At 39.3% G+C, this 25,383-nt stretch overlaps 1 protein-coding gene across 1 annotated transcript; it reads left to right on the forward strand.

Annotated features, from left to right (window-relative positions):
* The first annotated feature begins 132 nt into the window (after positions 1–132).
* On the forward strand, positions 133–20,004 carry ATP6V1C1 (ATPase H+ transporting V1 subunit C1). The gene is made up of 13 exons (XM_017806500.1): positions 133–223; positions 4,143–4,325; positions 6,401–6,468; positions 7,534–7,619; positions 8,332–8,426; positions 12,045–12,136; positions 13,247–13,345; positions 14,691–14,759; positions 16,083–16,175; positions 16,262–16,355; positions 16,872–16,969; positions 18,122–18,248; positions 19,391–20,004. Exons 2-13 carry the CDS (start codon positions 4,194–4,196, stop codon positions 19,484–19,486), a joined length of 1,149 nt encoding a protein of 382 aa, XP_017661989.1. The 5' UTR covers positions 133–223; positions 4,143–4,193; the 3' UTR covers positions 19,487–20,004.
* The last annotated feature ends 5,379 nt before the right edge of the window (positions 20,005–25,383 follow it).

The following is a 25,383-nucleotide window of genomic DNA, read 5'->3' on the forward strand; positions in this document are numbered from 1 at the left end:
CGCTGTCCGCGGCGCAGAGAAGGGAAGCGGCGATGACACCGAGCCGCGTCTCGAACCCGCGGCCCCCGCGCGCCCGTCAGTCCCTGCGCGGCCCCGTCACAGCCCCGCCCGCTGCTCCGCCCGCGCGCACTCGGCGCTGCGGCGGCGTCAGCTGACCGCGGGTCACGTGACCCGCCGGCGGGTGTGCGGGCGGCGCGTCCGGGCCGGGCATGGGGCAGTGACGGTAACGGGGGAGCCGGGAATGGGATGGGGAATGGGATGGAATGGGATGGGGAATGGGGATGGGGAATGGGGTGGGGCAGTGACGGTAACGAGGGGGCCAGGAATGGGGATGGGGCGGTGACGGTAACGGGGGGGCCGGGCCGGGCCGGGCCGGGCCGGGCCGAGGATGGAGCAGTGACGGTAACGGCGGGGCGAGGCCGGGAGCGGAAGGGGAACGGGGAAGGAGGGAAGGACGGGTGCCTGCGCTGCCCCGAGCGGCTGCCGCAGCGCCCCGGCCTCCCCCGGCGCCGGGCCTGGCGCGAAGGGCAGCGCCGGCCGGGCCCGGCGGTCCCGCGGCCCCCGAGGCTGTGCCGGGCCTGAGGCCGCCCGGCCGCGGCTCTGCGGGGGTTCACCTCGGGCAGGGCCAAGTAACAGCGCGGCCCCGGGAGCACCGGCGGCTGCGGGGCCAAGGGAACTGACAGGTAATCCCGGTGATCGAGGTCGGCGGCTCCGTGGGCAGCGAGGGCAGCGCCCACAGGCCGGCCCAGATCGCCTCCGCACGAGCGGGGGGACGACTCCTTGTGAAATCTCGAAATCTCCCCGGCTTCCTCGTTGTGGCCGCTTCTGTTTGTGAAACGTGGAGGCCGAGCGTCAGAAGTGATTTCTGAGAGCGAGCTTCACCCTGGGGACCTTAGCAGAGATTCTGTTTTGACATCACTATGTTTTTCCAGTAACGGCACTGAAAAGGCTGTCGAGAGGTTTTCTTTTAGATTGTAGTATACTGCATGGAAGATTTTTCTTTTGAAGTCCATTTTTTCCTAATAACGTAGGGATGAAGCAGTATAAATGATGGGTAGTAATGCAAAATACATTTTAAATAATATTTCAAACTTATTTCAGGCATTAGAGTAGTGAAGATTCAGAGCCAGGTACTTTAGAGGAAAAGTTCAAGGGATGAAACATTGCAAGCATTTTGGAGATGAGTAGTGCTTATTTGACTAGTAGAACATCTTGGTGATGTGTTTATGTTACTGAAGTCTCTTTGTAACTGCATATGGAAGAATTGTTAACACTTCAGTGTTACTTTATGGGTATGCTTTCGAGAAAGTGTCAAGGGAAACTCCCCCAAGGGATGGTGCCTAATTGTTGAATCTAAAATGGTAAAAGAGCATTGTAATCAATTTCTTAAGCCCTTATAAGTGACAACTTGCATTCTTTAATAGTACTGAATGAGATAGAGATGGGTTAGAGCACTGCTGGTCTTGCAAGGTTGAATTTATTTTTGGTTTTGAGATATGAAAGTTTTCATCATTCAGTGTTAAAATAGTTGAATGACCCGTAGAACTGTAAATATCAAGGTAGCTATCTCAGTGCTGTCCATAAAGTTGGTATTCTAGAACCTGTCCCTGGAAGGCCTGAACTTTGGATCAGCATGGTCTGTAGAGAAATTCTTGTATAAACTTTATTTCTCATTTTCCTAACTTTTTTTTTCGGTTATATAGCAAACTCATTTTGCTGGTGTTGGCCAGAAATTGCTTACAGTGGCCTCTTGGAAGCAGTTGCACCCATTAATGGGTGGCTTTACCCACATTCAGCAGAACTAGGACTATGGTTTGTATTCAAAATATTTTAGTGTAGTAGGGTATGGAATGGACAATGTTTAGGAAAAAAACACCACCTTGAAAGCATCAGCTTGATTATCTGTACTTGTACTATGGTATTGAATGTTTTAAAACTGAGAAATATATGTGTTGTGGGCCATTCCATTTATGTGTGGGGATATCCATTTGTGAATATTTCTAAAGTGTGTATGGCTGAAACAATTGAAACAGCAAAAATAGCGAAGAGTGACAGTGGAACTGTGCTATGACACGTTCTGCTCAGTACATTACAAAAAAGTGCTGGTCACAGAGTTGCATGGTGTGAGCAACAGCTCACTTATCCATTCTTTTCTGTATTTCCTGCTTTATCCTGTGGTCCCTTTCTTTAAATTTCTTGGCTTTCATTTTATACTGGGTCTATATATATTCTTTGTCCAACCAGCATTTGTTTCTGTTTTTCTAACCATTCTGTAGCACTTCTCCTTTCTTCACTTCTTGTTTGGTATTCCCCGTAGTTCTGATTTCAAGCTCTCTCACATAAAACAAACACTTAAAACTCTTCTATCAAGCTTTTTTTCTTTGTATGTATTTGATAAAACTCCATTGAGTAAGTACCTTGAATGGGAAATCATCTTCCTTTCCATACCTATTAGAAATGGAGCAGAACTTCAGGAAAACCAATGACGCAGAAATGGTGAGGAAGGGAACTTCACTGGGTTAATGATTCCTGGGAGCTACGACTGTTACACCTGTGCCATGTGACTTTAAGCAGGAGGGAAGGACCCTGGTTATTCAGATGAACAATTAATTTTTGCCTCACATATTAAGAAATCATAAAATGCTATAATTCATTGGGATGTTAGCATAAAAAAAAGATTTGCTGCAAGTCTGTTAGGTGTTTGTAACTTCAGGCTTGTTTATGGTAGATTTGGAGTCATCATATGAAGTCTGAACAGTTGGTCTTGGAAAGCTAACTTTGAAAGGTTGGAAAACTTTACTTATTGAAAGCAATTTTTCTTTGCAATGGGTCTATTAATTTTTTTTTTTTTTCACGGGAAAAGACTTTTAAAATTTTAATGGTGAGCTGATTTTCCCAATCTGTAATGCAGGGAGTGAGACTGTGTCATTGTAAATACATAATTGTTTCCTTAGCCAGTATAATCTCTGGAAACTTTATACATATTCTTTAGAGGGTATTTATGTTTGAGGAAAACATGAGAATGCAGTGTTCCATCTCTCTTACTGAATAGGATTCTGGATTTCTGTGTTATGGCTCTTCCGTCTTTTACTTGGTAACTTGTTGCCCCTACAATGATTACACGGATGAAAGACCTATGTGTGGTGTTTTGGGCAAAGTTTGCTACCACGTTCTAATTCTTAAAAATGCAATATGTGATTTGCTCTTCCTCAAAAAGATTGAGTGCTGTAGTCTGTGCTCACGAAAGGTAGGTTAATCTCTGCTCATTCAAAGCTGCTACAGAAGACATTGCAGATATCAAAATTTGACATTTAGATTCTGTCAAGGTGCACTTTGATTTTGTTCTTTACTCCCTTAGTAAAAAAAATCCAGCAGCTGTCAACCAGCAGCCTATGTTTCTTAGTCACAGAACATATATGCTCCTAACTTCTTGAACTTGTCTGCAAAGTAACTCAACATCATTTATGTTTAGTACCAACACTCTCCTGACTAATGCCAGTACGTGTTACTTTATTGATGGTCTACAATAGCAACAGAGACATCAAGGCTAGGAAGTGTTCCCCTTTTCATTGAAATTTTTAGCTGCCAGGAGAACCTTAGTTGCATGAAAGAATAGACTAAATTTTTTTGCACTTAAGTAATTTTTGGCATTTACTTAGTTTAAAAAACTGTCCTAATCTGAAAAATTATTGGAAAAGATATAATGTCAGAGATGAAATTTGTTTGGTTTTTCCTTTTTTTCCTCTCTGATATGTTCAGAAAAAGTAGTTGTACAGAAGCTGGAAAATACATGCAGCTGTGAAAATATGATTTGGGTCCTGTTTTTTGGATTTCTTTTCAGTTAGATTGTTTGTTTGTAATCTTTCTGTGAAAGTACAGTTGAAAGATGCTAATGTTGCAAACTCAGCCCACCTTAACTTGCAGCATGGGCAGTTTAAAAAGACTTTCCAACTGTGCAGATGTGATTTGGAAGATAGGAAAAATGAATTTGAAACCACATGATACTCTTGGGTAAAATCTCTTAGAGTGATTGGAACTGCACTTTAGTAACATGGAATGAGATATTTTTCTTCAGGCCAGGCTTTGAGTGCTGCATTAATGGCAGATATTTTTTCTTCTCTCCCTTGCTTTCCTTCTACTAGTGTCCTGCCTTTATCTTAAGAAGCAGAAAGCATCAAGATAAAGGCAGAAAAATGACCGAGTTTTGGCTGATTTCTGCTCCTGGGGAAAAAACCTGTCAACAGACGTGGGAGAAACTACATGCAGCAACTACAAAACACAACAATCTTTCTACTAATTCAAAGTTCAACATTCCGGACTTGAAGGTATGTAAACCCTATGTCATCTCCTAAGAAGTGTATTTGTTTTGCATCATCTTTGTTTCTCTAGACTAAAACTGCAGGTGAGGAGTACTTGCAGATGCTTTAGGGAGTACAGCTGACTTCTTTTGATGTTTATGTGTGGATCTCAAAAAATAATTGAGACAACAGTTACCTTTTTTGTGAACTTTGCTCATTCTGTATGTTTTAAAGGTTCAGCAACCTGAGTTCTTTCAGCTAATACAGCAGTTTTTCCAAGGGTGATCTTATGCTGCTAGCAGTTAGCTGGGGAAGAAAAATGGAAACTTGTGATCTGAGTACTGAGATGATAGTTTGACTGTTTTGTTTTGCCTTTTTTTTTGTTTTTTCCTTCTGCTTTTTTTGGTTTTTTCCTTCTGCTTTTTTTGTTTTTTTCCTTCTGCTTTGTCTGTTCCTTTTCAGTGGAAAGGCTCAATTTAAAATACAGTGGTAGTCAAACAGCTGCTGCCTTTTCTCTGTCCAGAAGTAACATTCTTCTGTTAAAGTAGTGGTTATCTCTGGCTGAGCATTCCAGTGTGACCTGCCAGTGTGTTGTGGAAAATGGGAAAAAAACTGTTTAAATTATTCCTGTGAGAAGCAAGTAGGAAGAAAATATTAAAGCAGTTTATTTTGGTTTAATATGATCATCAGCATATGGAAAAGTTACAAGCCAGTGTATTTGTTAAGAAAAGGTCTATCCTGACACCTGAATATTTATTGAACAAGAAGAATTGTGAGCTCAGTTTAGTGGAGTGAAAGCTCATCAAAGTTTATAAAAATGAAGAGAAAAAAAATGGCATTGATCTTTGTCTACATAGTGGATCAAGTTCGGGTGGTGTGATGCCTTCTTCCTGTCTCTGCTATGGAACAAGACCAGGGCACAAAGTGCTTCAGTGTGTCTTTTAAGAGGATCTTCCAACTGCCATGACTTCGGACTGTCCTGAATTAGAACAGGGACTAAACAAATGTCTGTCTCCTCCCAGGGGATCCTTGGCATAAGTCAGGATGGGTACAGCACTTTGGGGAGTTGTCACTGAAAACTGATGGGGCCCATTAGGGCTAGAAACGATTGATTTTGCTTCTACTCTACTTGCTGTAGGGCAGAAGTTGAATATACCTTATATAAAGTTGGGCTTCTGTGGACCTGGTAAAACTGTTTGAGTGAGATCCTTTGGTTAAAACTCATTGAAACAGTGATTTAGTCTCCACTGAACAGCAACCTTATTGCTTGAAGACTTACTTGTCCTCTGGCTTGTAAGTGACTAGTTAAAACATGAGCTTCCTTATTCTGCATGTGGCTTAGAAGAAGGTGGGGCACAGAAAGTGATTTAGTTGTGGTGTTTCTTAAATAATTCTGCTCCTTTCTGCTTCAAGGCTAAAGAGAAAAGGAATAATGTGAATCTGAGTGCTCAAATGTATAGAATTTATATAATAAAGTTATAGTGTCTTGGCTAGACAGAAGATTCACTTATGCCCTGTAATATTTCAGCAAGAAATGTGTACTCTAGATAACTACTTGAAATTAGGCAAGAAAGTGTTTTCTGGAGGAGAAGGGAAGAAAGAGTGAAAGCCAGACAAGCCAGATATTCTGTTACCCCAGATGCAAAAAGTCCAGACTCTTGTTGGTCTGACTGCTGCACTACTCTTGTATCGTCAGAGTTTTCAATGTCCTCTGGTTGCCTCCAGCACTGACTCCTGATTAGAGAAATTTCAGATTTGATCTAAACTAGTAAATCAAATGCTGAAGCTAGTGCCTTGTGGGAAGTACAGCCAACTCATAAACTAAACTTTGTTTTAACATGTTTTGGATGGCTGGATTGCTGGACTGAAACCATGCACCAAACTAGTGAGTTAATCTGATATTGTAGTGCTTTGTGGGAGTCTCTTGAGCAAATGAAACACAGTGTGACTTTGGTAAATCGACAAGTCTGAAGTCCTAGAGTCCAGCATTTCATGTAGCTCTGCAAAGCTGCCTGTTGGGAAGATTTAAGTTTTATTGTTATTTGGTTTTTACCTTTTATGTTTATATACAACTACTAATGCATTTTGATCTTTGCTTCTAGGTTGGCACACTGGATGTTTTGGTTGGTTTGTCAGATGAGCTGGCTAAACTGGATGCATTTGTGGAGAGGTAACAGCTTATTTTGACTAGGATGCAAAATATTAGAGTAATGATGTGATGGTTTGCTGAGTCCTAATAATAGACAGGTTATTTTCAACATTTTTTGTTCCATAGTGATCCTCTGCAGGCAGCCAGCAAGCTAAGATTTCAGAAAGCTAGGATGCTGGTTTTCCTAGTATCTGCTCTTGAAAAAAGGAAAACAATCTGAACTTCTTGTGGAATATGCATTGATGGAGGATAGTTGTCCCTACAGTAGTGCTGTGTGCTGCTGAGTCCTGGAGAATGGTTAAGAATTGAGCCTGGCAGCTTCAGGAAGTGATGGTATAAAGGAGTAAAAGCTTATTTTTTTAGCAAGAGTACAATTTACAAACTTTGAGGATGTACCAAATTATTTCCTAATCCACAGAAATGCTTAAACAGCATTAATATTAAAATGCAAGGCCTGTTAATTTTGAAGTAACTACTGGCTGTTGGAAAATGATTTTGAGCAAAAGTAACAATATTTCACATAACCAGAACTTGTGGAGCCATCTTCTGTTTCAAGGAGAGAAGTTTTAAGTAGTTGTTTTACGTAGAAAAGGAAACTATTTAGCATGGCCCATGTGAGTAATGTTATGAATGCCTTTTCTAGTCAGGTAAGCAGGTCTTGAGTATTGGATTTCCTTGTCAGAGTTGCCTTGTGTTTAATTTGGATTATTGATGATTTCTACCTCACTGTCTATTTTTAGAAAGAGTGAGGATTTTCAAAGTATTACAGACTTCCAAAAAGTTTGGAATTACATTTGAAGTCTGCAGTGTGAGGGAGCTCACCTCACCTTGTTGAGAACTGATGAGTAGCAACACTAAAGAAGATTTTAAATAAAGTTGTGGAATATTTTTGAGAAGTTGGTCTCCTTTAGATACTGAGCCCAGCTTGTGCTCTTGGAATGCTTGTATGTAAAGCAATCATCATTGTCCTTGTTTGACCCAATCACTTTGGATCCAATCTGAGGCAATTTAAAATCAGTTTTGTGAATGATATTTCTCAAATGGCATGTTTTGTTTTTTTACATATCTTTATCTTTCATTTTTCAGTGTTGTAAAGAAAGTGGCCCAGTATATGGCTGATGTTCTAGAAGACAGTAAAGATAAAGTTCAGGAGAATCTTCTGGCTAATGGAGGTAAAGTGTTAACCATGATTTGTGCATCCTAAAACTGTAGGAGGGAAGGCAGTGATCCTGAAACTTACTGAGGTTCTGTGAAGCCAAGTGCAAGGTGCTACACCTGGGTCAGGGCAACCCTCAAATGAACGGATTGAGAACAGCCCTGCTGAGAAGGATTTCGGGGTGCATTTTATTTTAGTAAAAAGCTGCACTTGTCTCTGAATCAGTACTTTGTTTTCAAAGCCATTTCATAGAATTTAACACAGCTCATATTGATGGAAGAGAGGCTGATATGAGTGGATTAGCATGATTCTTAAGTAGGGGCTTGGAGTAGTGTCTCTTCTAAGTAGCTTTACAAAGCTGAGGCTTCAAGTGAGCCACGTAATCACTGCTGCCCTTCTTGCCTTCATAACCCTCCCTCCTCTAACCCATTTTTCTCACAGAGCAAAAAATAATTGCTCCTGTCTGTAGTTCTCCAGCAATCACTGAGTTGGTAGTAAATATCATTTAGGGTCTACAGAGGTGGAGAAACCAATATCTTGAAGGCAGAAGTCACGGATAACCTACAACTTGATTGTTTATTTTCAGATTTCTCTAAGCAACAGGGTCCGCACTTGGCAAGGTCTACAAAGACTCTGTTACAGTTCTGTTCTGTTACAGCAATTCTACATGGAATATAATACCTCTATCTTTTTGTTGCCTATCTTAACAAAGTTCATTACAATTTTAGTTGACTTGGTCACCTACATAACAAGGTTCCAGTGGGATATGGCCAAATACCCAATCAAGCAATCCTTGAAGAATATTTCAGAAATTATTACAAAGGTAAGGTAATTTGTTTTATGAAAATTTCGTATTTGAACTTGAGATACTTATGCACAAAACTTGCTACTCAAAGCTATTTGTCTATTTTAGTCAGATAACAATAGTAGTGAACCTTGTAGCAGTTAGTAACAAAAGACATACATAGGAGGCAGATAGGGTTTAGAGAGTGCTCCCTGAAAGCCATCATGCTGTCTTTCCTGATTTTTGTTTCCTAAGGTCACTGAGTTAACAAATAAATAGCTAGCAGATGATGTTGCTTACATTCAAATTTTGCTACACTAGCATGCTGTTTGTCTGATGTTCTCAGACCTTGTGGGCTATTAGTGAACCAGGGAACTTATTTACCTTCTGAAAGCTGTGGCATTCAGTTGTGAGGGGAAAAATAAGCCTTCAGTGTTAGATGTAAGAAAAGCTCATTTGAGAGTTTTCATGCGTTTTCCTCATCTTTACCTTGGCAAAATGTTTTGTACTTTGAGGGTTTTGTTTGGTTTGTGCTTGCTGTGAGCCTGGACAGGGTCCTCAGCAGTGACTGACTGTAGTCAAACAGTGAGAGAGTTCTCTGTAAGCAACTCTTGCTTTAATATCTTCACAGCTTTTTCATTTTTTTTTTTTACTTTCCTGTTTTATGTAATCTGCAGACTGGCTCTTGGAATTGTCTGTCACTAGCTGGAAATACATAACCTGGAAAAAAAAAGTGGCTTCTTTGGATACCTGTAGAGATAGACTCTGATGATGGCTAAGTAGGGACTATAATTGGGGTTGAGGGACAGGCTTGTGCTTTGCTATAACTGCAGATTCCTGAACCTATTAATTTAATTTTTTTTTTTCAGAGATTACAAAATCTTAATATATGGTACAAAGCTGACTGAGAATGCAACTAACACTTTTAATTTTTGATATTTTCTTTGGGACTATCACTGCATCTTGAAGTTTTTCCACAAATTACAGTCAGTTACTATTCCTGGAAAACATCTGCAGTGTGGCATTTTTTTGGAGGAAGACTGTCTGTCTCATGGCTCTTAAGATTTGCACATTGAAAATATCTCACAGATATAATAATCTTAATATCTGACACTACTTTAGTACATATTCACTTCAGAAGAAGAAGGTATCAAAAATGAGGTTTCGATCTATTTCCAGCTGTTATAATACAGAGCTTGTTTCTGTTGCAGTTAAACTTCCTGAAAAAGAAACAAAGGACATGAAGGGACATGCCCTTTATTGAAAATTATCAAGGATTCAGTGCATGTTATTCTGTGTCCTGGAGTTTGCTAGATAAACAATCTGCTTGCAGCAAAGTTGTATACCAGAACCTGAACTTTAACTGTCTTACATTCTTCATCTGCATCAGGGACCTCATTGAATTATTAGGCAGGATATTGAATGCAGCGAAACAGCTCTGCTGTAGTTAGGCCTGAGTCATTCCTGTTGAGGGTTTCCATTCCTCTTCATGTTTAGCTGTACTTGTATTATGTAGGGACAGAGAAGGAAGATGACTGAAGAAGCTGCCTTATGTTCTTGTAGAAGTGACTCTACAAGGAAATCATGTCATGGGACTTCAAACAGTTTTGTCCCAAGGCAAAGAGAGTCCTGATGTAGTTAAGGTCTTCACTTTGGCATGTGATTAACATGGTGATACAGAAAAAACGATAGAGCTACATTAATTAAAATCTATGAAGCCTTTTGACATGTTAAATAATTTGAAAAGCTTGTCAAATCGTGAGATTCTATTTTTCCTGTATGGTTTATATCCTCACTCACTGTGGCAGCAGATTCTGATGTCTGCCAAAGTGAGTAACAGCAATTGCAGTGGGGAGTTTGTCAGTTGAATAAAAATTAGAGCAGTGCTAAAAACATTTGAAATAAAATGAAATCTGCTGAAAATATCCATCAAGTTTTTTCAGCTTATAATGTTCATAAGCACCATGAACCCCAGTCTCAATACTGAATACTTCAAAGATGACATCTGTGCCATGTGACAGCTGTCTTAATCTAGTCATTCTTTGAATTTGAAATTAGTCATAAGACTGTTATGCAAGGAGACAACCTTGATAGCCTTGGTGCCCTAATCCAACCGTTTCAGCAACCCAGGCATCCACTGATGTACAATAGCTCAGCTGTATAGTTGCAAGAGGACACTCGTGTATTGCCAACAACTATGTAAGTGGTTTAAACATCTGAGTTTTCTATGTGTAGAATTAGGCTCACTAAGTTAGATTGATACTTTCTTTAGCAGTATCACAAGTCTGCCTCCTTTTGCAATGACCTTTGTGAGTTATTCACCAATTCTGCTCCCCAAAGGAAGTTTATATTGTTGTTTCATTTGGTAATTTTACATAATTACATTTTCAAGAGCTCTGTTGTGACACTGACGTTTGTGGTTCTGCATTCTCTAACATTCAATAGGAAGCAAAGCTGGTTGTTGTTTACAGTAAACTCTAGCCAGTGCCGCAGTAACAGGATTTTGTCTGAGCAGTCTTCTTTTAAAAGGCTACTGACTTTACAAATGAGAGCAACTAGAGTGTTGCCAGTTAGGAAATGGTGAATGGAATGGGTTTGTAAAGGCAGTGTTTGGTATTGATGGTTTGGGGTTTTGTCATTAAGTAATGCATAGTTAGACTGTTGTTGAAAGTCTTGAGCCTTGGAAAAGGCAGAGGGGAAGGTTGTCAGTCTGGGAAAAAGTCCAAGTGCACCAAGGCACTACCTTAGTAGCTTCTGATTAATTTTTCCCCTATGCTGATTTCTAGCTGTACAAAAAAAAAGTGTTAGTGTTACTTCTTGTAGTGTAAAATAGTTTCCATGAAGGTATATGCCTTGTGTGACACCTGCTGAAATGTTCCACAAGCTTTGCTAAAGGTTATATCAGTCAAAGAATTTAAATAGCCTGAAATACTCATCTGTTTAAATCAATTTTGTTATTTTCAGAGAATTTTGTTTAAAGCATTGCTGTGTCTGTAATGGTGCAAGCTGTTAATGTGTGGCCAAATAAAACTACCAGAATGGTCAGGATTTTGATGACTTTTTCCTGCTACAGACAAGCCAACTTAGGTGTTACCATAAACAAGGTCAATATTTAACTAAGTGACCTTGCTTTTAAGAGATATTTATTTTGTGGAAACAAAATTGTATCTGGATCTCCCAGATGAAGTGTTTTATACAAACAAAATGTTTCGTCAATGGCATAAATCCATATAAAGCGAGACTCCCTTGACTGTGTTCAGAAACTTGTCCCTGGGAATTTTAATGTGCTTATACCTCCATACCATAGTGAGGAGGCAGTGAAGCAGACAGTAGGCAGCATTATTATGCCAGACCAACACTGTGCCACATTCTTTGTTACCCAACTGTTACTGGGTATATTGATTTAAAATACTTCCTTGTATAGGGTACACACAGATATGCGTATGGTCGGCTGTTTAAGACGTACTAATTGCTTCATTTGTTTTGTGTTCTTCCACTTACTGCCAAGTTACTTAGCTGGGAATGAATAGTTTTTGGTAATCATGCTAATTTATCCTGGAGGATGGATTTGAGAAGGATGTCTTGCAGAAATGGCAAGCCAAACATGAGTTCTCTTCTAGTTCTTTAGACACTGTTCCTTTTCTTTTTATCTTTAAGGGAGTAAACCAGATTGACAATGATCTAAAAGCAAGAGCCTCGGCATACAATAATCTGAAAGGGAATCTTCAGAATTTGGAAAGAAAGAATGCGTAAGTCACATTGTTTTTTTGCTAATTGAGCACAGGGAAGTTATCTAAGCATGAAAACTTAAAAAATGTGGAGTGATACAGGCTCTAAGCTTAATGTATTTTTGAGGTATTTATTGACCTTGAATAGCAGCTGTCATAAAAGAACATTTATTACCAGCTGACTGGTTGGTATTAGCTTACTTGTGAATGAAAAGCAATTACGAAATCACAAAAGCATGTACAAATAGTATAAATTGCTGGAGCTTTTGAGAGGAGCTTGCTGTTAGTGGTGTGTAACACTGCTCCGAAGTTGTCTCTCGTCTAAACAAGGAAGTCTTTCCTTCACTCCAATTTATGCTTTAAGCATATTAATATTACTGGGTTTCTTCCCCCATTATTAACCAGCAGAGACAGCAGTTGTGTGCACACAGATAACAAATTAAACAGGGACTGCATGTTGTCTTGTCACGTACGTGTGATGATTATCTGAAATACAGCTGAGGTACAGTAGTTCTTCTGTGCAAATATGGTTGATTAATTTGCCCCAACCCTGCCATTACAGTTAATGGTACAAGCCTGCTGGCTGATTCAGAAATATGGGTCATACTAATGATAATATGTGACAAGCTGTTTTAGGAGTGAGCCATAACTTCTCTGTTAAGCCATGGTAATTTGTGAGCTGAGCCCCATTAAATCTATGTATGTTCTTCATCTTTTGTGAATATGAGGCAATAGGCTGCTCTGACATTTTTTATTATGGTTCTGTATGTAGGTCTGTACTAGATTACTTGTAACTCTGAGGCTCCATGTAGTAGTATTCACAATTCATGGTTTTAATGCTTCTTGTGGTTTTAAATAACTTTTAAAAAGAAAAGCTGGCTGCTTAAGCATGTGAGGTATTTGGAATATGGAAATGACGCACAGCAGCGGAGCTACTGATAAAAACTTACAGTGACTTTGGACAGTGCAATATAAAAATGCACGTAAGGGCATTTTGTTTGCTCTGCTAATAGCAATTGGTTAGGTAAAATGTATTTTTGAAAATGTTATATTATAAAGCACTTGAAACTTATCCAGACAAATTCAGTTCTTAAACATGTAATTGTTCTGGCTGTCTTTGTTTCTCTGCAGGGGAAGCTTGCTAACCAGAAGTCTTGCTGATATTGTAAAGAAAGAGGACTTTGTACTTGATTCAGAATATTTGGTCACATTATTAGTGATTGTACCAAAGTAAGTTTATTTTTCATCTTAAGAGCAGAATAAAATAAGAAATCTAAATCAAATAACAGATCTCACAACCCTATAATACTGTAAGAAAGGACATCTGAATTTGTTTAGGGCTTTCCTGGATGAGCAAACACAAACATTCAGATGCTTAGTAGAGGCAAATGAGCCTGTGTGCCTGTATTCCTTTGTTCACGAGAATTCATCATAAGGAATGCTGAGTGCTCATGAATTTCTTGAAGAAACAGGAGATTAGATTTAAATCTCTTATCTAGTGTCTTCTGTGACTAGTCATGTTGCAGAAGGCATCCTTATGAAAATAGTAAGTGCTGAGTAAAAACACGACTTGTTTTATATTAGAAGGCTTAATAATTAAATTATCCTGGTTAGAACTACATTGACTTTCACCACCAAGTGAGTGAAGTGAACTCTTTACTGCTTTGCTCTGCATGTTTTTGGATTTCCAGAGCACAGATTTTTTGCTTAGATAAGTCTCTACCGGTGGAACCCTGCTTATGTCATACCAATGGCTTGCTGGGGGAATAGGTGGTTCCTGTTTGAAATGTTTAAACAACAGAAACTCCATCTTTTCCCCTGGCCAAGGAAAGTGATGATACAGACACCTCGTGTAAAATGAGAAAATGGCACTAGACTGTCTTTCTGGAGCTGGGAACGGAAAGAGCTTCCAACTTCTAAAAAGCCCACTGGCTTTCTTTACAAAATGAAGCAGTAGAGTCTGTCATATGTAAAACTCTGATGAAGAAAAAACAGTTTTGCAGTGACTACAACAGAAAGCAGGTGGTTAGTGTATCTCAGCTGTTATTTGTCTTTGATTTTGTTTTTGGTGTTGAAAGGATGGAACCTCTTCACCACCAACTGCAGAAAGGCAGGGCTTCCAAAATTCTCAGTATCTCAGGCAAGTGCAAGGACCATGGGGAACCTGTTTGTAATTGTGGAAAAAGTAGTCCTATTAGTAACTCAGAAGAGGAGAGTTGCATAAGGAGTTTCTGATCAACCTTGACAGTTAAGTCCATTTGGTGCTCTGAGATCTGTACTTAATGATGACTGATTTAATTTCATAGTTCTTTTATTTCAAAAATTTTACACTTTAAATTTACATGAAGACTGAAAATTTATTACTTTTGCTATCATTTTAGTTTATTTATCAGCAATTATAAAAACAGCAAGAGGAGTACTGTCCCTGATGTCCTGAGTATTTGTGACAACCTACACCTGAGTTGGAAGATGTGATGATTAAATGCTTTTAACCCTTTTAAAAACACTAGATCCTTTAATCTCAGATTTCTTACTACAGTGCTAAAAGTCTAACCATAACCTGTGTATTCTCTAGGGTAAATTATAATGACTGGGTTAAGCAGTATGAAACACTAGCAGAGATGGTTGTACCACGTTCCAGCAAGTAAGTCTTTAAATGCTAAGTCTCATATTTGTGTGTGCTGTGTTTTAGGAGTGTTCTTTATCTGGAGTGACTTAGAATTTTAAAGATTGGTCAAAAACTTGTCAAAATGTGTTTATTGATCAAGCCTGATCATGTTGTAGTTGAGGAAAAATTCAAATGACCTCTAACTCTAGGATTAACAAAGTTATCAAACTTAATTTATGTGGGAAGAGTAAGAGAATTGAAAAGTTAATCTATTTCTGGTCAGGCATATTCAGCTTCAAACTGGGGCATTGTGGGGATTAGCAACAAGTACTGGCTGCTGGCCTGTATGCTTTATGTCTGTATTTGGAGGAACTTGAAACAAGTTATAGATACTCTTCAAAAGCTTCTAAAGGATGAAGAACAGGAAGTGTAAATGGTTTTCTTATGTGCAAAGAAAGGTAACTTGCCTCTTTAGATCCTTGGTACCAAGGCAGTGCTTGGTGTCTGTGGTGGGCAAATTTGATAATACTGTTAAACCACTGTACCACATCGAAAATAAAGTCAGTGTGTAGTACAAAGCATTGATGTGGTTAATTTTAACTGACAGGCTGAGATTTTGATCAGACAGATCTGATATTACCAGCTCTTTGCCAGTTACAAAATCTGAACTTGCTCTGGATGACTTCACATTTGAGTTGCATTAATTTAAGCCTAGTGGGAGATCTGCTAATGATTCTTAATTACTGGGAAAACATAACCTAGGGGTAGCTTAAGAAAAGGCTACTCATTAAACTATTGGATAATGGTTGTGTTGAAGACAGTATGACATTGAGGAACAGACTAAAAATCTTCAAGCTTTTTTCCTAAGATGAAACCTCAAAATAAGCAGTATTATTTTGAATTCTAAAACAGTAAATCTACAGCCTAAAAAACACTTTCTCTTGTCAACCTATATTTTTTTTAATTTGTGTACTTTTCTCTTTTAAATCCATTTAATTTTTCTTTCAAATACATATTTCTAATAAATCCCTAGTCCAAACTTTTCAGTACTGAGCTAGTTTCAGTTCCTTTTTTTGTAAAATGATTTTTATTTTGAACAAATATCATATGAAGTGTTTCTGAGTGGTGAAGTCTCTGACTGTGAATTATAAGCTGCCATCCTTTACGAAGGAAGTAATTAAGAGCAGTTGGTTACTTTCTCTATAAGGGGTTTATTTCAGGAACTAAATCCCATAAGATTATCTACATTTGTATTCTTGCCTTGTAGCAATAAAGTACAACTTATGCTATTGTATGTCAGATCTGTGCTGACTTGAACCTTATTAATTCTGACACTTGGTTTGTTTTTTTCCTATGTAGTGTACTCTTTGAGGACCAAGACAGTTACCTTTGTAATGTCACCTTGTTCAGGAAGGCAGTGGATGACTTCAAGCACAAAGCCAGAGAATATAAGTAAGGCTTATTTTATGTGTGTTCTGTCTCTCATACTTTGAAGGATCTCGATAGCCACTTCTGATTTTATCCACTTCCCAACACAGATTTTTGGTCCGTGACTTCCAGTATAATGAAGAAGAGATGAAAGCTGATAAAGAAGAAATGAATAGACTGTCAACTGACAAGAAGAAACAGTTTGTAAGTCTTTATAAACTAGTTATTGTAGAAATGTGAGAGACATCTAAGACTTGTAATTGTTACATAAAAATTTCATGAACTTGTGATTCTGAGAAAGCATTGCAAGGGTGACATGCTGTATCCAGCCTGCCACCCAGCTAATCTGCTCTAGGATAAGTGAGTATAAGTGCTCCTCACTGCATTGAACCAAGGGCTGGCATCACAGCTGATAATATATGAAGTTTGAAAATGGACAAGTATTTGAATGACATAATCAGATATTAGTAAAATGATCTTTAATACAGTTAGCTCATGAGAGCTGAGATGGTGAACTGAAGAGACAATGGGAAGTCTCATTAAATTTCTCTACTTAGTATCAAATTCCCTTGAGCCATTATGTCTATAGTGTAATCTGCCTTAAACTTGTCTTTATTATCATGGTACAGATATTGAGTAGCTCCTCAAACATGGATAATGGGCTGGATCTTTTTCTGATGTTTGAATAACCTAATTTTTTTTTCCTCTTCCCTTTCACAGGGGCCTCTAGTTCGGTGGCTGAAAGTTAATTTCAGTGAAGCTTTCATTGCATGGATCCATGTGAAAGCATTACGAGTTTTTGTTGAATCTGTGTTAAGGTAAGGAGGCAGATTTGAACAGTGCTTTTCTTCCTAGACTTTGTAAGACTTTACGTTTAGCTTGGGATTACCAAACTGAGGTGTGTGAATGCTGCTCTTCTGGGAAGGAGGAAGCAAGAAGTAGAGCAGTAAGAACAGCTGATGGCAATACTCTTGTTGCCAGTTGTGGAATATTTGAGTGTATCTTGTACTGTGGATAGTCTTTCCAATAGTGCTTTAGGAGTTAAACATGCTCTGTAAGTAGCAGGAAGGCATATTTGCTGATTTCTAGCTTACTTCATGAGCTGCATGTAACAAGAGCCAACTAGAGTAGTTCAGAGTAAAAAGTATTTGGGCTTTGAGTAAAATAGTTTGACATCATGAAATGTATGCTTTTTCTTGAAAATGTGCTTTTCTAGGAATTTTGTAGTTTAAACTTTTCAATATTAAACCACTCAATTTTCTAACTGTAATTTTTCTCTGCTTTTTTTCTTCACACCTATCCACAAGTGAAGTTACTAGTTAACAGCAGCTGTAGTCGTTCTGCAGAAGGAAGGACCTTGATTTTTTTTTTTTTTTAAGAGTTGAAAGGGCTCCTGCCTTAGTTAGGAAAGGGGAAAGTGTTTTTAGCCTTTTTGATAAGTTGTTATAAAGGAGACAACCAGAGGATAAAAAGAAAACAAATCACATTAACTTTCATTCTAGTCCACTAGATAGCTGCTATGGGCTTATTTTGAAGATAAAATTTGAGTAAGGAAGAAAGCTGAACTTGATTGGAATGTTGGCAAATGTTTCAAGCCCTCTAAGAAGGAGGATTGAGTAGAGACTGGATTCTCCACCAAGTGCATAAGCAAAGTCTTTCAAGTAAACTAATTGGAGTGTTCAAAACTTAGTCTGAGAGTTCAGGTAACTTAGAGGATTGTACTAAGTATTCAAAGATTTTAAATTATTTTAAAAGCACTTCTATTTTATTATTTTCAACTTGAAGAAAGAATTTCTGCTTTGATGATGCCTTATGAATTGTAGAAACAGAATGGTTTTGCAGAAATGGTAATGAGCAGAATTTCCTCTTCAGCAATAGGATCCTTTCTCAAAATAAAATCAGATTTTGCTTTGAAATATAAAAGAAGGTTTATTTCAGCATTTTCATAGTTTTCTACTTGACTTTGTCAGGTATGGTTTGCCAGTTAACTTCCAGGCAATGCTGCTTCAGCCTAATAAGAAAACAATGAAGAAACTGAGGGAGGTTTTGTATGAGTTATACAAACACCTTGACAGCAGCGCAGCAGCTATCATTGATGTAAGTATTTTTGTGACTGCTACTCCCCTTCAATATTAGTTTCAGTTTGTTTAAACGGAAAAAAAACTCTTGGCTTTATTAAAAAGTTATACCTCTGCATGTTCTCCGTTCTTTCACAGTATAGAGAATTATGTCTCCTTATAAAAAATGTCTCTTCTATTTTACATTTTTGCAAGGCAAATGATGTTTAAAGTTGCAACCACTGTATTTGATAAGCTGTCTGGTTTAAAAGTCTCATGTAGTTTCTTCTTACTATATTCTTTCCTACTACCAATGGACTGCATATTCATGTCCTCAAAGAATTCAAACCAAGTCAACTCTGATCTCAAACTAGGCTTAAGGAACTTGAACATGCTTTGTATCTTTTTTGAGCCCAGAGGAATGCATAAATTGTCCACAGTCTGTGACAACATTGGCCTTAGTATCAAAACTTTTTTTTGTTTGCATTGCTGTCTTTGTTTTTAAGTTAACATAGTTGTCCTTCTCTGCTGAAGGAGGCTGAATTGATGTCAAAATGGAGTCAGCCTTTCCATCTGTAGAGGTGTCATTTTCATGTTTAAAACTGGTTTGCTGGCAGGCTTATTCTACTAATTTGTTTTGTATTGAAAAGCAGTGATTTTCATAGTTAAAGATGAAATAAATATATATACCACACCATAAGTTTAGCTGGATTAAAAAAGATTAAAAATAATCTTTCTTAATGTAATATTGAATGTAATGTTTTTCCAGAGTATCTCCAGGCCCTTCTGGGGAACAAGGATGTGAGATAATTCAGGTGAAAATTAAAGGTGCTGAACTTTACGTAACTTCCTGGATCGTTCAGCACCCTTATAACATTCTTATCAGAAGCTGACGGTGTTTCCACGTAGTAAAGTGTGTGTTTACTGTAGCAACGGATGTGAAATACTGATATGGAACTACTTCGATTTTGAAAAAGCACTTGTATTTAATTCTGAAAAATACTGTTATTCATTTGTCAAAGTTCTAACTTTATCTGTTGTTAAACAGTTGCTTGATTGTGAAAATTTAAGCTTGCAGTCTTGCCTGGCCTATTTGCTTCAAAAATGTATGAATATTTCATCTGCTTCTGTATAGGAGTCTGAATTGTAAGGGTATAACTGGTTTCAAAACTTTATTTGCAGGCAACTATGGATATTCCGGGTTTAAACCTTAGTCAACAGGAGTACTACCCATACGTGTACTACAAGATCGACTGTAACTTGCTGGAATTCAAGTAAAAGTTCCCTAACATGACAATCTTCTCAGTGTCGATGTTAACAAACAGAAGTGAGGTTAAAGTACAGTAATACTTTTAACACTATACTAATCATATGCTTGCTTCTTATGTTAGGTGAATTTAACACACTGTGGTCCATCTCTAGACATTTTCTTTTTCAAGAACAGTGTAGGTAATCAGCTTTTAATCGACTATGTCTGTAAATGTATATTGAGAGAACTGAAGTATTTATAAACAGAGTGATTTATTTAAGGAAAAGTTTATCCCTCTTTCATATGGTGGTCTGTGTTAATTCAATTTACCATTGTTTATAAAAAAAACTTGTTTACAGAAGAATAGTGTAAATGTTCATGGCCATTTTGTTCATTTGATTTAGTATATACAACTGTGTTAACGTTGTTGAACTGTGATGTAAAGTATGTAAAATTGGTATGAAATTGTGCTTTCTGAATGGTTTAAAATTACAGTTGATGCACTGTAAACACAGGAAAAAATAAACATACCTGTGCAAAAGTGTCACTTTCTTGTACCACATATAACTGCAGGTACCTGTGTCTAAACTGAAGCAATGTATTAAGTCTTAACCAGTGCTGCATCCTGCATGCACTGGTACAGAAATGAAATTGGCTTCAGCACAAATGCTTTAAAGAGATGCAGGAATTTATTTTGCTTTGTGCAGAAATGCTCAAGTGTGTTGTTTGGCTGCCAAACTTATGTATGAATGTTTGTCATGTTTATATCTTTTTGACTCTAAAGAAAAGATGTGAGAATTACTGGGAAGATGGTGGTAAGGTGTGTTGTTGGCAAGCTAGGCTGAGCTGGGATTTTTTGATAATTCTTTGTTCTTTTCAATCAGTTGAAGCTTGAGACTACTTTATGGCTTTGAATACTGGGGACTGTTAAATGTGCTTTTTTTTTTGCAACATCTGTTCTACCACATAGGGAATATAAAATTCCTTTTAATGTGTATAGAGAGGGGCTGTTTAGTAGCAGCTATTACAAGTATTCTACCTATATGAGTAGCTAAATGTGCAGTTAAAACTGCAGTACTGTTTAAAACTGACTTGAATCAAGAGTTAGGCTGGAGGAGCACTGATTTGTCAAAATTAGTATTTGAAGTATTTAGTCCCTAACTGAAAATACCGGTGCTGTGGATTCTATAATCATAACCCAGAAGCATTTTTGAGGAATTCGCTAACTTTGATAAGACAACATTGAGATCCCTGATTATTAAAAGAGAAGTCTAGCTTTTGAGTGCAAGAGTTGCATCTAGCTCCTGATAGTGAAATGGGGTTTGACATCTATGAAAGTATTTGCTGTGTAAATTCGTATTTGCTTTTCTTACTATTTTTACAGATAAAGGGGGAAAGAGTGAGGTCAAGTGTTCAGTTGTGCTCACGCTCCCATGCTCTGTCTCATTTCCTTACAGAAGATAATAGCTGCTTACTATCCAGGTTGCTAAAGTGTGTGACCAGATGGAAGGGGTTTTCCCTTTTATCACCCAGAAACTCCACTCTTTCCCCTGTCTTTTGCTATTGCTACACATGAAGATGTGTAGCTGGATCTTGGTTCTGAGCCCACTATAACTGAAGTACTCTACTTAGAGGTAAAGAGGGGTTTTTGTCCTGCTTCTCTGATCAAAGGAGGAATCAGGCTAAACTGTTGTCTCTGTTCTTCACCTTAGTTCCCTTTTGATTTTGTTTTCAAAGCCTTCCTACAAGCAAGTGCAGGTAAAGGCTTAGGTCTCCAGTAAACACTGTGTGAACTGCTTTGCTATGTACTTGGCCATGTTCAGGATAACTGGTGGCTGCTCAGTCAGCCCTCGATCCTTCTGAAATGAGTGGATGTGAAGTGCAGGTGAACAGTAGAATGAAACCATCCAAGGTGAGGATAACAGTCAATGTGCTAAACACGAAGGGATGTGGGCATGCTGGAGAAATGGGCTGACAGGCACTGTGTGGACTTCAGTCAAGAGAATTGCCAAGTCCAGCGCTGGGGGAGGAATAACCCTCATGCCTCAGTACATGCTGGGGGCTGACTAGCCAGGAAGCAGCACTGCAGAGAAGGAGCTGAGACTGCTTGTGGGAAACTAGTTGTGCTTGTGGCAAAGGCCAGCTGTCTCCTGGGATGTTGTTAGTCAGAGGGTAGCCATCCTTCCCCAATACTGGGCACTTCTAAAGTCACATCTGGGCTCTCTAGTACAAGAAATAGAGTACCATAATGGAGAAACTCCAGGGGAAGCTACCCAAGCTTGTCAGGGGCCTGAAGCATATGACACTGTGGCTGGGAAAATCACATCTCTTCATGCTGGGGAAGAGACAGAGAAAGCAAAGAACAGATTTTACTGGTATTTACAACTGTCTGATCAGAGGATACAGAGAAGATGGAGCCTTCTGAGGTGCCTGAGCACTTCTCAGAAGTACATGGCAATAAGAGGAGAGGCAAAGGATGCAAGTCTGAATGTGGGAAATTCTCTGGAGGCCGTGGTGGATTGACCTTGGTTGGTGACAGATACCCATTACCTCTGTTCAATGGGACAGGAGAGAAAACAAGGTGAATAAGCTCATAAGTTGAGATAAAGACATGGAGATTGCTTAGCAGTTACCATCACAGGCACAACAGACTGGACTTGAGGAAGATTTACTTTATTGCCAGTTACAATAGATTTGGATGATGAAAAGCAAACAAAAAGTAAAACATCCTCATTCTTTTTTTCTGAGGCCCAACTTCACTCCTTTATCTCTAACCTCTGTGCCCAGCAGCACAGAGGAATGGGGAGTGGGGGATTATGGTTGGTTCTCAACAGTTCTCTGCTTCACCTTCTCCTCACACTTTTCCTCTGCTCCAGCAAGGCTCCTTCCATGGGCTGCAGTCCTTCAGAGTAAACCTAGTCTAGCATGGGTCCTCTGTGGGCCAGGTTTCTTTCAGGGCATGTCCACCTGATCTGATTTGGGTCTTCCAGAGGCTACAGTGTGGATATGTGCTCTGGCATGGACCTCTCCAAATGCTGCAGACAGTCCCTGCTCCACTGTGGGCTGCAGGGAAATACCTACAGTGCATTTCCTGTCAGTGATCTATCTAGGCTGGAGTTACCTGTGGCTGAGCTGACTTAGAATTGCTGTTTGCACGGAAGGGAGCATTTTAGAGTATTGAATGTTAATGACCAGCCATAGAAGAGCTGACGTCTGATGCCATTGGGCCTTCCTAGTGTTGAAGAGGGATACTTTGGATACAGGGGCTGGGAGCTAGTCTGTGTTAGATTTGATTTACAGGGAAAGGCTAGAAACAGAACCTTCTCTTTTTATAGTTTATTTCTGTGGTTCTTCAAAGATTTCTGGCAAATGGAACAAGGTTAAAACTGTGTAGAAATGGAAAATTTTCATTTTGTTTCTGAGAAGGATGCCAGGTGATTAAGTTAGACAGTAATTTGTGGAAGAAATGAAAAACATAGTATACTCTGGAATGTGAGGAGTATGGGAATTTTATTTTTCTTATAATAAGTAATAGCAGATGATTTATGTCCTAATAGAAAAAGCAGACATAACTGGATTGTCACAATTTACATGTCTGTAGTCAAAGTCTGAGAAGGGGAGACAGCTGCTGCACAGCAGAAGTACCTAAAATAGCAATGTACTAGTATTTTAGTGAATTTAAGATAGATATTGAAATGCTGCTGATGGATGCCATTTGAAAGCTGACAAAATTTAGTAATAAAACTGTGTGAGAAAGCAATACTTGCAGTGGGTTTGAGGATCACCAGGACTGGGGAGAAGAAGGAGCAGAGAGCGGGGCAGAAGCAGCAGAGGGAATGTGGTAGCTAGGAGCTTGTAGAAGGGGCAGTTAAGCAGACCTAGTAACTCATTACTGAACAGGAAGGGGCACGGGGGAGCGTCACCATATCTGAGGTCAGACGGGAGAGGATTTCAGTGAACTTAAGGAAAATGAACCACCACGAACTCGTTGGAAGAAGACAAACATCGCTCTGTCTTGAAGAAGGGCAAGAAGAGGATCTGGGGAAGTACTGTCTGGGCAGCCTGACCTTGATCCCAGGGAAGGATCAAGGAGCAAACTGTATTAAGGACAGGAAGGTGATTGAGGGTAGTCAGTGTGGATTTGTGCCTTACCAACCTGATAGCCTTCTGCAATGAGATGACTAGAGCAGTGGATGAGAGGAGAGCAGTGGGTGGTTGTTTACCTTGGCTCCAGCAAGGTCCTTGATGCTGTCTCCTGTAACATAATGGACATACTGATGGAGTACAAACTGGGTAAATGTACAGTGAGGTGGACTTGAAAGCAGGTGAATTGCTGGGCTCAAAGGCTTGTAATCAGTGGCATGACACCCACCCAGAGGCCCAGGGTAGTGGGGTGCCCCAGGGGTCAGTACTGAGGCCAGTATTTGTTAGCATTTTTATTAATGACTTGGATGGTAGGAACAGTGCAACTTCACCAAGTTGGCTGGTGATACAAAATTGGAAGGAATGGCTTATGTGCCAAATGGTCCCTGATCAAAGGCCCTCAATACACTGCAGAAGTAGGGACACTTCCCTCATGAAGTTCAACAGAGGGAAATGTGGAGTCCCACATCTGGGGAAGAATAACTCCACATACCAGTACAAAACTGACTGGGAAGCAGTTTTGCAGAAAAAGGACTCAGGACTCCTTTTGGAAATGTTGAGCACAAGGCAGCAATGAGTCCTTGCAGCAGTGAAGGCCAACAGCCTTAGGAAGAACATTGCCAATGGGTTGAGGAGGGTGCTTGGGCTCCTCAACTTGGCACTAATGAGAGACATCACAGCTTGGCAGTAGTTGAGATGGCAGGCACCACTTGAAGATTATCTAGTCCCCCCTGTTCAAGCAAGGTCAGGTAGAACAGATTGCTCCGGACTGTCCAGTAAGGTGTTGAAAATCTCCAAGACTGGAGGTTCCACAATGCTCTCTGGGCAACCTTCTCTGGTGTTCAAACACCCAAGTATTAAAACTGTGTTATGTTTAGACAGGACGTGATATATCTTGGTTTGTGCTCATTGGGCACCACTGAGAAGCCAGGTTCCCTCTTTACACACTCCCAGCAGTTATTCGTAAACATTGATAAGATGCTCCTGAGACTAATTATTTTCTTGAGCAGAGGGTGGTGAGTGCCCCTGCAGTATTCAAGCACCTGCTTCTGGGTCTGCTTTTGTTGTAAGGAATATAGCTGTTAGATGGGGCAATCCACAGTGACCAGCAGATGTGAGATCTTTGCTTTGGTTTTTTGTTTGTTTGTTTTTAATATATAATAATATTTTGAAATGCTCAGTATTTAGACCTCTGTATTAATTCAGTTTTCGTAAAGATATTGATGATTTTGAAAGCTTTCTGGGAGATAAATGTACCTATGGTCTGCTGAACTATTAGGTACAGAAAACCTTGCATGCAGTGACAGAAGTGTTTAGAAAGTAACTTCTTCCCAGATAGCTTTGTATTTTAATTGTGGTTTTCTGGCAGAATTCCCACTGCAGAAGGGATGTTTGAATTCTGCTCTATCACTTAATGTCAACAACTGCAATGTTTGTCTTCCACCCAACCAGGACTGGATTCTTAGAGTGAAAGACCCTAATATTTGCCAGCAGCTTAGTAGTTGTCTCCAGGAAGACAGTGTATAGTTTATCTTATACTGACTTAAATATCTTTAAGAGCACAATTGGTGAGATGAGTCATAAGCAAATGGCATCACGCTTCACTTCATGGGGATAGAATCCATGCCTGGGATCTTCTCGTGTTTCTTCAGTGTAAACAAATGAACTCCGTCAGCTCTCTGTACTGTGACATTAACAGCGAGAATCACAGATAGAATAAATCAGGAACGCTTCCTCTTGCAAAGGTCTGCGGGTTGTGTTTCACCTGGAAGCTCACTTTCTG

The sequence above is a fragment of the Lepidothrix coronata genome, unplaced genomic scaffold, assembly GCF_001604755.1.
Source record: "Lepidothrix coronata isolate B3197 unplaced genomic scaffold, Lepidothrix_coronata-1.0 Scaffold15, whole genome shotgun sequence".
Classification (NCBI taxonomy): domain Eukaryota; kingdom Metazoa; phylum Chordata; class Aves; order Passeriformes; family Pipridae; genus Lepidothrix; species Lepidothrix coronata.

Excerpts from the sequence above, each read along its gene's own strand:
- ATP6V1C1 (XM_017806500.1), top strand. The coding sequence starts at position 4,194 with ATGACCGAGTTTTGGCTGATTTCTGCTCCTGGGGAAAAAACCTGTCAA. Across the intron at positions 12,137-13,246 it reads AATTTGGAAAGAAAGAATGC|GGGAAGCTTGCTAACCAGAA; the intron begins GTAAGTCACATT and ends GTTTCTCTGCAG. Across the intron at positions 16,176-16,261 it reads CACAAAGCCAGAGAATATAA|ATTTTTGGTCCGTGACTTCC; the intron begins GTAAGGCTTATT and ends TTCCCAACACAG.